This window comes from Oculina patagonica, chromosome 8 (genome assembly GCF_052425735.1).
Source record: "Oculina patagonica isolate OP01 chromosome 8, crgOcupat, whole genome shotgun sequence".
Taxonomy (NCBI): Eukaryota; Metazoa; Cnidaria; class Anthozoa; order Scleractinia; family Oculinidae; genus Oculina; species Oculina patagonica.
The window spans coordinates 19,041,413-19,056,412 of NC_135765.1; the positions used below are offsets into that span (position 1 = coordinate 19,041,413).

The 15,000-nt window shown below is 38.4% G+C and overlaps 2 protein-coding genes across 4 annotated transcripts in view; both read right to left on the reverse strand.

Moving 5' to 3' along the window:
- Positions 1-15,000, reverse strand: part of LOC144662794 (uncharacterized) — a 195,612-nt gene that overhangs the window by 164,343 nt on the left and 16,269 nt on the right. The window lies entirely within an intron of this gene.
- The window catches only part of LOC144664191 (uncharacterized), a 24,281-nt gene continuing 20,863 nt past the window's right edge, over positions 11,583-15,000 (reverse strand). The window contains exons 17-20 of the mRNA XM_078525302.1: positions 14,981-15,000; positions 14,267-14,363; positions 13,663-13,762; positions 11,583-13,138 (exon numbers count right to left, since the gene is read on the reverse strand). The exon at positions 14,981-15,000 is cut by the window's right edge and continues 21 nt beyond it. Of these exons, the coding sequence (XP_078381428.1) occupies positions 13,070-13,138; positions 13,663-13,762; positions 14,267-14,363; positions 14,981-15,000 (286 nt within the window). The 3' untranslated portion in view covers positions 11,583-13,069. The remainder of the gene's footprint in view (positions 13,139-13,662; positions 13,763-14,266; positions 14,364-14,980) is intronic.

The following is a 15,000-nucleotide window of genomic DNA, read 5'->3' on the forward strand; positions in this document are numbered from 1 at the left end:
ACCAATCAACAATATTTTGATACACATACCTATCTGTCGCTGGAATACGGAAGCGTCGTTTAAAGGATCAAGGCCATTGTTAGCGACACACTTGTATTCACCAAAATCTTGCTTAGAATTTATCGTCACGTCTATTGTGCTTTCTTTAGCTGTGACTGTGTTTAGTTCATTTCTATCAGGTTTGTATACCAGGTGAGTGTTAGTGTAGGAACACCATCTGACACACACTTCAACGTCACTGTCTGACCAATCAAAGAACTAGCAGCTGATAAAGTAATGTTAAGTATTTTTGCCGGGTCTATGAATGGAAAGATGAATATTCGTTTACATTTGCTTAAATTCGTTTAGTAAAAACGTAATGGAAAAAAGGAAACGCTCTCTTCGTTTATCACTGATTTTGCTTGTATTAATTGTCTAATTAAAATGAAACGCAAAACTTATGGTAAGAGTTTTTCTCCATATTTGTTAGTTTTAATGACTAAACTTATAATGTTGGCCCTTCTTGAGTGTGACGACGTACCGCGTATTCAAGAAAAAAAAGGGAGGCATAATGACAAAAGGTGACGTCTCCCTCATTGATTTTTCTTGTATCGAATGTCTGAAAAGGAAGGCACGTTTAAGAATGTGCTTAAATATGTTTGCTGAGTAATGCTGATCTATTACAAATGGGAATTAAATGATTTCACACTCACAACGAACTACCAGCGTTTCAATAAGAGTTTTCGTCCCTGCTGAGTTGTTCGCCGTGCAGGTATACATTCCATCGTCGGTCCTGGTAATTCTGTCGAAGTTCAAATTTGCTGTTTTCCGTCCGAATTTTTTAATTTGTCCATTTCGTATCCTTGATACTTCCGGGTCGGGCTTTCCAGTCGCTGTACAACTGATATTGACTTAGGATCCCTCAATGTAACTTCCGTTTATTGACGATGGGCTGAAGACTGGTACTTCTGCAATAAAATGAACGTCCTGACTAGCGCTTAGAAAGGTTTATGGTTTGGCTTAGGCTCTTTTGTTCGTTTACTTATGTAAGAGGCAAACAGCTAAAATGACCATGTCATTGGTTGAGATCTCAAATCAACGGGCTTTTGGCGAATCATGGTCCAAACTTGTCTCGTTCTCGAAAGTTATAAGATAATTAAATCGGAATCAGAATGATCTGACTGGCCTTCGAGCCATCAACATGCCACGTCACCCGTGGTAATACATTCATCATCGTCATCATCATTTTTTTATCCTCGAATTTCAGAGTAGCTTGTACAGCTAATAAACCCATTCCCAGTACTGTTTAAGTACAACAGGGATGCCTACGGATGGATGCCCCCTTGTTATTTCTGTTAGCCATGAACTGGATCCTGAAGGGAAAAATGTCAAGGTAGACGCATCATATTCACTGGTTATTGTCAAAGCACCTCGAGAACATTGATTTCTCACATGACCTAACACTACTGTTTCAACGGCACTGTGATATTATGCAGAAGCTCAAAAGCATAAGATAGATGTCTGCAATAATTAAGTTAAAGAATAACATCCAAAAGACGAAGAGCTTGAGATTGAACCAGGAAAACGACGGATTTGGCTTCACCATTAAAAAAAGAAGAAATCCAAGACATCAAACGGTCATCTATCTTTCAACATTGTCTCAAGTGAAGGGGGACATGGAAACAAGAATCGGGAAGACCATAACTGCATTCCATATCATAAGGAAAATTTGGAAATCACGTGCATTCTTAGTGAAGACAAGCTTAGAATCATCACTACTTATGTGAAGAGTGTTCTTCTGCCTGCATGTGAGATCAGGATTGCGACCAAAGCTGCCAACAATAAGATTCGTCAATCATTGTCTTCGGCATATTCTCCGAATTCCATAGCAGGAAAAACCGAGAAATCTCTGAAAGATGTCTATGGAAGTCCGAAGAAGAACAAATTTCCACCTGTAAGTCAGAAAACGGAAATGGCACTGGCTAGGTCATATGCTGAGAAAGCCCACTGCCAGCTGTGTGACCAGGCATGATTTTCGAAGGCACCTCAGAGATAAAGGAACCAAAGAAAACCGAAAACAAAATGAACAATATCAAGGGAGGCTGAAGTACAACAAGCTGGACTGAGCTGGAACCAAGTAGAAATGGACAGGGACAGGGGAAGATGGAGATCTCTCGTGGACAACCTATGTTACAATCGGAACTCAAGGGTTTAAGTAAGAAAATCAATGGTTTTCACTGGTTGATTTATTAAGTATTTCTAACAACATATTTTATCTATAGTTGTAAATATTTTAATTAAACAACCAACAACTGTACTTTTGTTATCCTGTTTAGACAAAGAAACAAAACATTTATTTCTGGTTGAAAACCCATTTTCATTTATGTATATTGTAGAATATGTACCTGTTACAATCAGTTGAACTACGCTCTCGTGGTCTGCACCAAGCTCGGCATATAGCCTGCACATAAATCTGGTGTTGTCTTGAGCAGATACATTCTCAATGATAAGAGAAGCATTTCCTTCCATCCTTACTCTTCCTCTGTAAGCAGCAGGTAATTTTGAACGTTCTGCAACAGTACCATTTTTAAATTGTACTAGCATCCCAAGAAACGGACGATTAGAGACTAGCACATAAAAACCAATGCCCAGTAGCTCCTTTTGTTTATCATCCACATTGTAGTCCCACACAAGTCTGGCATTGCTTCCCTTCCTAGCATAACTTGGATCAGAAGGCTCCAAGTTGAACTTTATAACTCCTTCTAGAAATGGCCGGATAGAAAGGCAACATGAAACCATTAAAGCGTTTCTCATTTTCTATATACGCGAGGGTAGATGTCGGTAGGACGGCTTCAGAGCAGTCCAATCACAAGTCATTTTGGCATAGACGAGGCAAGATCATGCTAGAGGGTTCTGGAGGCATGGCCTCCAGGAAATTTGGAGAACTAGAAGCTCTGATACTCTTTTTAAACAATTTTCATAAAGTATTTCTTGAAAAATAATCAATGTTGTTCCACTGTCCAGGGATTATTTTCCCAACTAAACGTATTTTGTTTTTAATTTTGGGTTAAAAACAAGACGAGGCAAGTGCCTCGTCTTGCCTCTTGCTAGTTAGGGTCCTGATTCAATGTACCGTATACATAATATATATATCTGATATTGTTTGCATTTTGTTAATTTAAGGTCAATAGATTTTGATAATATTCTCGGAAAGTCGCACAAAATGATCAGTCGAGCATGTCAGGCGCTTTAAAATATTTCCAATTTATGACATCACATGCACGTATTGACGTCGTGAAAAGATGTCACGAAATAGCCATTGGTGCCATTTACAGTTTCAATGGCGACTTGCAATTAGACAATGGATAGAACAACATTGAATAATATAATTAACTATATTATTATGATATCAAATTGGCGACGAGGATGCCCGAAATCGACCTTTTTTAATGCCTTAAAAGGTATTAAAATACTGGTTACGAGCAATGGGACATCAACAACAAACAAATTCCGCGGTTTCTACTGTCCAAACGACTTTCTTAGTACTTCCCGCTTAGGCTCGTTTTTTGGCCAGCTCAACTACTCATGGGCAGCATGGTCTAAATGGTTTAAGACCAAATAGTATTTTCTCACTGCTCCTTGGATACAACATCCTTGTTTTTTAACATGTAAAACATGCTGCTTCTGCTACTTAACAAAGCAAGCGCTTCTTCCCCTCCTTGCCGGCCCTGTAGCCTATGTGTTCGATACGTTGCCTGACAACTCTTACAAAATTAACTGCCTTCTTCAAGCCAAGGAAGAAACATGCAATTCCATAGGCATTTTGATTGGCTGTTCAGCTGCCTAGCTTCTATATTGATGGCTTTGAATTGTTTTGATAGCATGCGCTTAAAAGAATATAACTATAGGCTCATTGTTTTTTTAGTCAAAAAAATTAATGTGAACGAGTCTTATGTCAACGAGTTTCAAGTTGCATGTCGAATATACTACCACCCTGGTAGCAAAGTTCTTCATTTCAGTATTAAAGTAAAGGTGAACCAAAAGTAAAACTAGTGGAAATTCGGCTCAACCATTCTAGGTATACATAAAGGTCCATACAAATTCTTATATTTACCAACAATTAGTCACGCTGTGAGCCTGCGATCCTTATGATGTCGACTTTCGTAGTAAAATTTAATGCCAAATTTTGATGCATAACAAGTATGGCTGAGGTTATTTGCTGTAACCGTACAGCAGTCGTAATATCACGCAATCATGTCTGTCATTCATATTTTCACAACTGAACGTCCGTTTCCTCCACTTATCGTTCCGTTTTGAGTTTTTTTGTCGATCTAAGAAGTATAATGTGAACGTCCCTCAAATAGGTCTTTGTGCTCGATAAACACTGAGGCAACTGTCGTAAATTATTCAATCTTAGTCAAACTCCTCAGTGAGGCGTGTTGCCCTGTCTTGCTATAAATCCCTACAATGTTGCCTCTGTTTATTTTGTAATTATCTTGAAGGCCTTGCTCATGATTTTAAACATAAAGGACGCTACTGTTACTCTTATCTAAAATTGTAAAATAACTTTCCCACTCAGAACGAAACTGAAATCTCTTAAACGTACCTGAATGCGGAAGCATCAACACGATTACATGTAAGAGGTAGCATAACGAAAGGAAGTTTTCACCCATCATCAGTTTGTGAAAAAAAGTCATTGCCTACTCGTAAATGTTGTTGTCAGGTCCACTCGAGGAACAAGTTCTGCCGCTGCTTTTTTAAGCGAATTTATATGGAATATTAATGCCAATTTATGTGTAATATAAATTTAAGTTAATGCCACAACCATGAATGTGAGATCAGAGAAGTAAAAAGAGCACCCCAGTCAAATATACAGATCTGTCACGCAATAGGCTGCAAGACTAACACTCTTGCGTTACATTCAAAGGTCAAAGTCGCTTCTGTACCAGTATGTACTGCAATTTCGGGCTGGCCAATCATATTGCCCCTATTCTATCATGTCAATCAAGACCATGCGGTTTCATCTAGACATCATTAATTTTACTTCAAATTCTCTGAGCTCTAGAATGGTTCTGACAATAATTAGTCGCTGTGATACACTTCGATTGTTTTTGCTTCAACATCGATCATCAGTACTTTGAAAGTTATCCTGGTTTCTGCCACGAACTACGTTCCAGTTTTACACATTTTATTCCGCTGTTCGACGATAAATATGCCGCTGATGCGTTGTCGAAGGCTTCGTGTTGATGAATAGCTATGAATTCAACCGGCGATATCCAGTAATAACAGGTATCCGGTCCAGCAACCGAGGAACTTATGCACAAAAAAGAGATTGCCTCTGCCGGAATATTGTCACTCTCTCGAATCGGCTTCAAGGTCCTGTGGTCTCCAAACCGCGGCTAAAACTGTCGACAGTACAGGAAAAACACTATGGTGTTGGGAGACACCGTGCCTCCGTTTACCCGAGACTATGTGATCATTAAAGACAAGACAATTTTCTCAACTGGAAAATGCTACTCTCTTGTCAAGCCGGAGAAAAGTCAACAAGAGTCAAAGCCGTCGCGAATGTCTTTCAAGCCTCGTCTAGCGCCTTCTTTCCCGCCGAAAGTGGTCAGTGAAAACTTTGACAAGTGCTCCGGATTTCTCCAGAGTTTACCTTTGGCCAAGTAGAATCGAGGAGCTTGCTAAAAGCTAAGTATAAATATGTATACGCCGATTTTATTGTACATTATCTTAGACCGGCGATAAATGAGTTTTTCAATAGGGAAACAAACGAAACGTCGAGCATTTTGCAGGCTGCCGTTTCCACTAACCATCGTAAAAGGGCTGGAAATTACAAGATGTCGGTGGAATTATCGAAGTCATGTCTTAATACCTGAGTAGACGAGACATCTTTGATAATTTGGCTGCTCAAAGTTGAGGAAGAGTGACCTAAAATTAGCTTTCCTGGAGGCTGGGGTGGTGTTTTTTCGTCCCTTGTTACTGAGGTCAAAATAGGACAAATTTAAGCTTAATTCAAAGCTAAGGAAGCTTTTCAGCTTAAAGAATATTTAGACCCATTTAATGAGGATTCTGAAAAAGTAAACAGTTTCATTTAATACAAGGAATTCGAGGTATTTAAGGATGCCAATATGACTGGCATTTTAACAAAAATAGGTTATAATTGAAAGTGGATTTGAACAATTGTAGCCAGGATTTGATCCTAGACATAAAATACAAGAACAAAATTTCTTACGAGAGTACGTCATAGTAAGTAAAAAGTGATGATTTTAAGATCAAAGCTTGATTTGTAGTGAATACATTACTTTGTCACGCAAGGAACATCGAACATATCATGACGTACTCCTAATAACACCTATTTGAAGCCTGCCGAGTCTAGTAGCAGAAGGATACATCATAAGGAGCTATATTTCTACATGTATCTACAATGAATGCATCCTAGAGTCACAAGCATCCAAATTATTGAAATACGCCATATTTTTTTGCAACTTCTTCCCTGATTGATTCTTGCGTGAGTTCCGGCTGCCTTACCGCCATGTTTTTTCAAGCCAGCAATGTGCAATTCCAGCAGTAAATAACAAAATTTTGCTCTATATAAGGTATTTCGTCCCTTAAAAGAGAGTCCATTTACCTGCGAAACCAATCAGAAATACCAGCATAAACAATGGTACCTTTCCTTGGCAACAGATGTCCTGGAGTGCAAGGTCAATATATTTATATATATAAATAATTTTATTCATGTTGCAAATATCTGTTTTTTCTGCAAAATAGATAGGAACCATGGTTTTAAATGATGAAATGAAGCTTCCACATATATTTGTGAACTCTGAGCGTAATTTGCGATGGACAAGATTAAAATTTCTGCAGCCTGTAAGAAGAAGTTGTATGTGATAACATCAGACCATGGCTGGCATTTTTTGATGTCACATGGCCCGGATTGCATTGCTCTGCCTTCGTGCAAACAATATATTTCAGTACACTTGCTATGGTACCGGTATTAAATAAGAGAAAGGTACAAATTAACATATCTGTTTTGTTGTTTTGTGGTATAACAATATTTCAAGTTGCTTAATATTGAACCAATTTGTTAAGGGTCACTTTAGCCTCCAGGAATACCTTAAATTTTTCTACACTCTGGTCACTCCTAGGCATCTGAACTTCTCAATTGGAAATCAGCACTCTTTGAATTCTTGCCAAGTCATTCAAAAGGAATGATTATGATAATTGAATAGTCTTGTATTTACATATCTACTCATATACTTGTATAGACGTAAAGATATAAACCTATTTTATATTGCATGCTGTTCGTCTATGGGGAATACACTTCGTGTATTTGTGGGGTGAAGTGCTCCATACAATTCGCCCTTTTGCCCCATAGCCTCACAGGGTCAGCTTTCCCTGTAGAGTGGGCCCCCAGTGTTGCTGTTGTTGGCTGTTGTGTTTGTTCCCAAGGGTCCTGGAGATTAGGACCCCAGTTTCTTGGGAACCAGGGAATGTGGTTGTGTTTGTTCCCAAGGGTCTTAGGACCCCAGTTTCTTGGGAACCGGGGAATGCGGTTGCGTTTGTTCCCAAGGGTCTTAGGACCCCAGTTGCTTGGGAACCAGGGAATGTGGTTGTGTTTGTTCCCAAGGGTCTTAGGACCCCAGTTGCTTGGGAACCAGAAATGTGGTTGTGTTTGTTCCCAAGGGTCTTTGGACCCCAGTTGCTTGGGAACCAGGGAGTGTTGTTGTGTTTGTTCCCAAGGGTCTTAGGACCCCAGTTGCTTGGGAACCAGGGAATGTTGTTGTGTTTGTCCCCAACCTCTCGTTGCCAACCAACTTACCTGTAATACTCTGCATGATTCCTATTGGCAACTCGAGCACTTCACCCCTTACCCCTTTTCTCCCACTGAACTTGTTGTCTTGTTTTCATGTCATGGGTTGGGAGCATTAAAGCGAATTTATATGGAATATTAATGCCAATTTATGTGTAATATAAATTTAAGTTAATGCCACAACCATGAATGTGAGATCAGAGAAGTAAAAAGAGCACCCCAGTCAAATATACAGATCTGTCACGCAATAGGCTGCAAGACTAACACTCTTGCGTTACATTCAAAGGTCAAAGTCGCTTCTGTACCAGTATGTACTGCAATTTCGGGCTGGCCAATCATATTGCCCCTATTCTATCATGTCAATCAAGACCATGCGGTTTCATCTAGACATCATTAATTTTACTTCAAATTCTCTGAGCTCTAGAATGGTTCTGACAATAATTCCCACCCACCCAACCCTCTTTGGTTTTCTTCTAGCATAGTACTTGTAGACATTTAGGCAATGTTAAAATTCTACACACAAATACTGCCATGTAGAGGTTGTCCTTTATTATGATTATGATTATTATTATTTTCACACATTAGCCAGAGCCAATATACTAAAGCAGAAAGTCTGCTTATATAGACACTATCATAATTGTTACCTTTTCGCATGCTACTTGTTTCAGTAGAACTAATGGACTTAAGCAGCATGCCTGCTTATAGAGACATTGTTTTTATATTGTTACCATTTTGTATGCTAACTTAGGCTTAGAGCTTATGGACTGAAGCAGCATGTCTGCTTATAGAGACATTGGTTTTATATTGTTACCATTTTGTATGCTAACTCAGGCACAGAGCTTATGGACTGAAGTAGCATGTCTGCTTATAGAGACATTGGTTTTATATTGTTACCATTTTGTGTGCTAACTCAGGCTTAGAGCTTATGGACTGAAGCAGCATGTCTGCTTATAGAGACATTGGTTTTTTATTGTTACCATTTTGTATGCTAACTCAGGCTTAGAGCTTATGGACTGAAGCAGCATGTCTGCTTATAGAGACATTGGTTTTATATTGTTACCATTTTGTATGCTAACTCAGGCTTAGAGCTTATGGACTGAAGCAGCATGTCTGCTTATAGAGACATTGGTTTTATATTGTTACCATTTTGTGTGCTAACTCAGGCTTAGAGCTTATGGACTGAAGCAGCATGTCTGCTTATAGAGACATTGGTTTTATATTGTTACCATTTTGAATGCTAACTCAGGCTTAGAGCTTATGGACTGAAGCAGCATGTCTGCTTATTAAGATGTTACTATTGTTAACATTTTGTGTGCCAACTCAAGCTTACAGCTGTTGGCCTTGAGCAATATCTCTTCTTTTCGAGACATTGATATAACTGTTCCATTAAGTGTCTAGCTGGCACATACTAACTCAACCATTCTGTTATTCGTTTACTGACTTTTATTTATGATCTTCTTCGATAGGTTTAGAACATCTTAGCTAAGTGTTGTTTTTTGTTAAAGTAAATAAACCACGGGAAGGGGTGAAGTGCTCCATACAATTCGCCCTTTTGCCCCATAGCCTCACAGGGTCAGCTTTCCCTGTAGAGTGGGCCCCCAGTGTTGCTGTTGTTGGCTGTTGTGTTTGTTCCCAAGGGTCCTGGAGATTAGGACCCCAGTTTCTTGGGAACCAGGGAATGTGGTTGTGTTTGTTCCCAAGGGTCTTAGGACCCCAGTTTCTTGGGAACCGGGGAATGCGGTTGCGTTTGTTCCCAAGGGTCTTAGGACCCCAGTTGCTTGGGAACCAGGGAATGTGGTTGTGTTTGTTCCCAAGGGTCTTAGGACCCCAGTTGCTTGGGAACCAGAAATGTGGTTGTGTTTGTTCCCAAGGGTCTTTGGACCCCAGTTGCTTGGGAACCAGGGAGTGTTGTTGTGTTTGTTCCCAAGGGTCTTAGGACCCCAGTTGCTTGGGAACCAGGGAATGTTGTTGTGTTTGTCCCCAACCTCTCGTTGCCAACCAACTTACCTGTAATACTCTGCATGATTCCTATTGGCAACTCGAGCACTTCACCCCTTACCCCTTTTCTCCCACTGAACTTGTTGTCTTGTTTTCATGTCATGGGTTGGGAGCATTAAATGCAGGTCTCAAAAGTACTCAACCAATACGTTCTTTATTTCAATATAGTCACACTTCAGTAGCTTGAGTCACTCTCAAGTCACGCATAAGCAACTGAATCGTCCCAGGATTTTTCTTGGCGCGGGATTATAAGTTTGTCGTAAGAGACAACTAGGGACGAGTCAGCCTCAGCGATGAGTGCTCAGGAATATTACGTTCAGTTTGTTTGTTGATATGAAATTTAAGTTGTTTTTTGATAGTAGTCTGGCACTGTACATCAATATTGTGCTAAACATTGAACAGATAAGCAATATTGCCAACACAATTGCTTTCATGTTTAACATTCTCTTTTCGTTGAACGTCGCATATTTCCAAGAGCGGACAGTTTTCGAAGGGTGAAGTTCCAGGTCAACTAATCGCTTCTCGGAACAGATAAAGTCCGCAGATAAAGTCCATGCATTTTTTGTTTGCGCAAAATGCAGGTCAATGTTTATGTAAATGTTCGCTTTAATATTACTTTCGTCTATTTTCAGTTATGTCCAAGGCAATAAGGCATTAAAACGGATACGTTTGCATTCATCCATAAAGCGTTGTTTAAAATAGGAATATTACAATAGGAAATATTTCTATTTTAGATACACACAATGCAGGCTATTTTTTAATTTAAATGTTCGGTTTAATATTGCTTTAGAGTTTTGTTCTTTACTTCTGTCTATGGAAATAAAGCATGAAAACGGATACATTGATTTCTATTTTAGATATATGTCTCTGTGACTCAGACATTTCCCTTGAGGGCAATGCTTTACAGTATAAGGAGCGGAAAAAGTCGCTATTCAATTATATATTTTTACGATTTTTATTCACGAATTGGAACAATAACAGAATAAACGAGCGAACACAGCGAGCGAGTTTGTTATATTATCACAACGAGTTAATAAAAAATTGTGCAAGCGAACTTATCATAAAGTAATTTGTTTATTACATGAGTACTGACATATTACAAAGTTGAATGAAAAAATAAACATCGGCGTTGCGGAGACGACAAGCAAAAATTGTTCACTATCATCACTAGCTATGGAGTATTCTTAACCCAGCTTAACTGCAAAGAATTCTGCAGGTCTGATTTCTACATTAATAGTAATCTTTAGCATCCTTGAGACTACAATCACTTCCTGACCATGTTTTACGCAGCTAAGCAGCAGCACGTGGCTGAATAAACGAATGAATCACCATTACCTACTTTCCTTGTTGAGATTTGTCCAAAATCTGATTGTAAAACCAAGTGTAGATGTAGATGGTATTAGCCATTGGTCGTACGACATTTTTCACAGCAAAAAATATCGTACGATTTTTATTCGAGGCGTTTGTATATATTACTTCACGCAAAGTGCGTACGGTTTTTTTATCCACGAGCTGCAAGCGAATCATTAATTGATTATGTCTACCATGAAGAAGGTTCAGTTCCTGGCAGTGCTGTTGTTATGATCGAAAATACTTTTCGTCACGTCTTCAAAAATGTGGCTTTTCGCAAGAACGTGATTTAGATTTCAAAGGCCATTTTATGTCTTCTATGCCTGCCCCAGGAACCCCCCCCCCCCCCCCCCCCCCCACCGCACACCCACACACATTGCTGCTTTGCCTGAGCTCTGTTTACTGGACAAAAATTGAACACAACAAATTAGACAAATATGGCTATGGGCAAAGGTCCATTGCTGCTTTTATTGAAACATCAAAAGTCATAAGAAAACGTATGGAAAAATAATATAATTAATGATGCAATAACAAGAGTACGGAACATGGGGAGGAGGAAGGAGTTCGAAGCAATTCTTTCGACAGGAAATAAATCGGGGAGAATGGCAAGCACATGGCTTGTTAGGTCATGTGACCTACAAACAACCCAAGAGGGTAGTTGTTAAAACTATCATTGGCTCCTCCCCAAGAACCGATAAAACTCAATTTATTACAGTAATAAAAATACAGGGAGAGAAGACAAAAATTCTATTTGCAGTCACATACTTTATATGGATAAGAATAAGCTTGATATTCTGTTTTCTTTAAGTAATTAGTTATGTAGTTTAGTTCACTTGTCGTCAAAATAAACTGACTACTTTTAATGCGAGTTTTTTTATTGTAGCGTACATCAGAAGTAGCTTTACTTTTGCAAAAACAAAACAAGATTCAAGTACTAAAATCAAGCAGCGATCGAGAAGTGTGCAAAACGTTTCCTGATCAAATCGGTGCATCAACAAAACAACATTACGTGTCTGATTGCTATAACTTATTATGTGTTTAATATTTTAAGCATTAGTATATTTCAATTCATTAAAACACATTACAAGATGCACTACGTCTACAGGAACACTATCTTAACAACAATACAGTAAAAACCCGCGTGTAAGAACCTGCTTTTTTAGAGTTTGGCAAAACAGGTTCTTATATTTTGGGGTACTTACTGGCATTTTTTAGCTTCCCTGTGCAATTCTTGATCTCTAAAGACATCCTTTTCGATAAAATACAGTTATTGTATTATAAATAAAATAGTTTAACCCCACATATAAGAACCTTTTGGGGTATTAAGGAAGCAAATTTCTGCCAGGAGGTTCTTAATTTCTAGGTTCTTACACGCGGGTTTTTACTGTACTACTTACAATAATACCTTATTACAATAATATTAGCGAGAATATATTTGACAGTACCATATAAAAGAAATGCCGTAAAACCCTAAGGCAGCTCAGCTCCGTAAAGACTTTAAATTGGAAATCTTATATCCATCGTTCTCACAGACAGTGTAAAATAACCGCTAACATACCAGCTAACACTGGTTACCTAGAGACCCGACATGTATGGAGACTTTGAAAAGTGATATGTTATTAATCAAAATACCAGTGTGATTAAACGTTTTGATATGTGCTCTACTTGAACACTTATTTAGTGGCTACATTTTATTACAAGTATATTTTTTGTTACGTTGTTGGCTTGGATGAACGGGGACGCTTACTCGCCTCGGCCATGGAATACTGTTTGTTGTCTGTTGGCAGACAAATGTGCCTGAAAATTAGAGGGCTTATACCCCGGACTTAAAGGTTGCTGCTATTTCTGTTTTTAATAGAGATTTTTCTGATTGAGTTTTACACCCGAGTAAAAGTATAATAAGCTTCTGATCGTGTCTTGCACAACTTGTTATTCGGCCGTAAGATCCTCCATGTTGGCGTACAAGCTGTCGTCATACTCTCCAAGGTTGATGTATGTCTGAAACAGAAAAATATATCGCAGGTTAGTTGTGTAATAACCTTTCAGTGATTTTTGTTGGCTGACAGCCTAAGTTCTTCTTAGCTCGTGGCGTAAGCGATACAAAGATAAATTAGCAGCGAAGATAATTAATGCTTCCGCACCAATCGTTTGTTATTTTTTCTACTTTGCTAATTTTATGACTGCGCCATCTTGGGAACTGAAATAAATTAAGTTAGCCACTGGAACTAAGATTCTTTTTCTTCTCATTAAGCCAAGGATGTTGTACGCAACTAGGAAATCTAAGTGGATATATAAAAAGGTGAATCTGATTACGACTTATATTGAAAATTTCAGTCCACATTATTTTTGTGTCGAGTGTTCCAGGTGCAAAAGAAAAGGTCGAGAACCTTCCCCTGTTTAATACTATACTCTACGCGTTCTTCTTCGCGCTGTTCCCCAACTAACATGTAGTGAAATAGAACATTTTTTTATAGTTAAAATTTGCATTATTGGTAAAATACGCCGAATTCTGTAGTGTTTACCTTGTGGTTTCGCTCGATGTCCTTCATCGTTTCTTTTAGTTTAGGAAAGGTTGGTCGATCACTTGGGTTTTGTTCCCAACAATTAAGCATAGTCTGATATCTAATCAACAGAAATATAATTAAAAACAACCAAAAAAGCATTATGTAAAAAGCATAGTTGCGCTATTTTAAAACGATATTAGAGAGCTGCACTCAGTTCATAAATAATCAAATACGAAAATATGCATCCTAACAAGACATCGGAAACCCAGAACGTTGGTATAAACATGTATAACATAAAAGGCCGGAGCTTATCCCAGTTTCCAAACCATAAAGCGACGGGAGTATTTTTAATTTACTCTCCTCTGTATGAAATGCTCGTCCATTGCAAGGTTACCCCAGCATTGAATTCGCCGGTACCCATTTATACACACTTTGATTTTAAAGTGTAGTAAGAACAAGACAACGAGTTCTAAATTGTTTTCATTTTTTGTCATAGCCCGGAAAGAAATCGCAAAAGAAATTATTTTTGAAGTAAGAAAGTGGTACAGGTTAAAAGTGTTTTTATCAATGAAATTAAGAATTGCAACAGCAACAACAACGACAAAAACTACAGTGTATTTACATTTTGCTATCCACATGTTTTGGCTTTGGCATTCTGAATCCTTCTTGAAGTTTCATGGCGATTTGGCGAGCGTTAATTCCCGGATATGGAGATCCACCTAGATAAAAAAGGTAAAGGTAATTTATTTAACGTCAAAAGCACGGGGAGTGGTTGCCCAGTCTCCCGAGCCAGAGGCTCATGATAAAAGTGTTTGACATACATGTTAAAAAAGATTTAAAAACTATATATTAAAAAAATGCAATATTATTATACTATTAAAATCTTAAAAATATGCGTTAAAAATACAATGTTAAAAACGATAAAAATACAACATGTCTATAACAGAATCATTTATAACAAGAACTGCATTGGTAGCCACCAAAGTTTGTTGTATTGAGATGATTGATAAAAGCCGGAACGTTTTCTGCATTTTTTGCTGCCGGCGGTAACTGATTCCAAATTCTGGAGATGATATACGAATACGAGCCGTGGAGGAATCTACTATTGTAGGGGCATTGTTCTACATTTAGCCCGCTGCTTCTCAGATTGTATATGGCGTGACCCGGGGCTTGAACAAGTTGTTGATATAGCGTGGGCCATTTTTTTTAAAACACTTAAAAAATACTATTAAAGATTGTTCGATACGTCTAAGATGAGAACATCGAAAGTAAAGTGAACGCTTTGTGATGATGTATGGTTAATTTCATTATATAAATGATTTGTATCTGAACCTACCTATGGTAAGAATCTCGTAC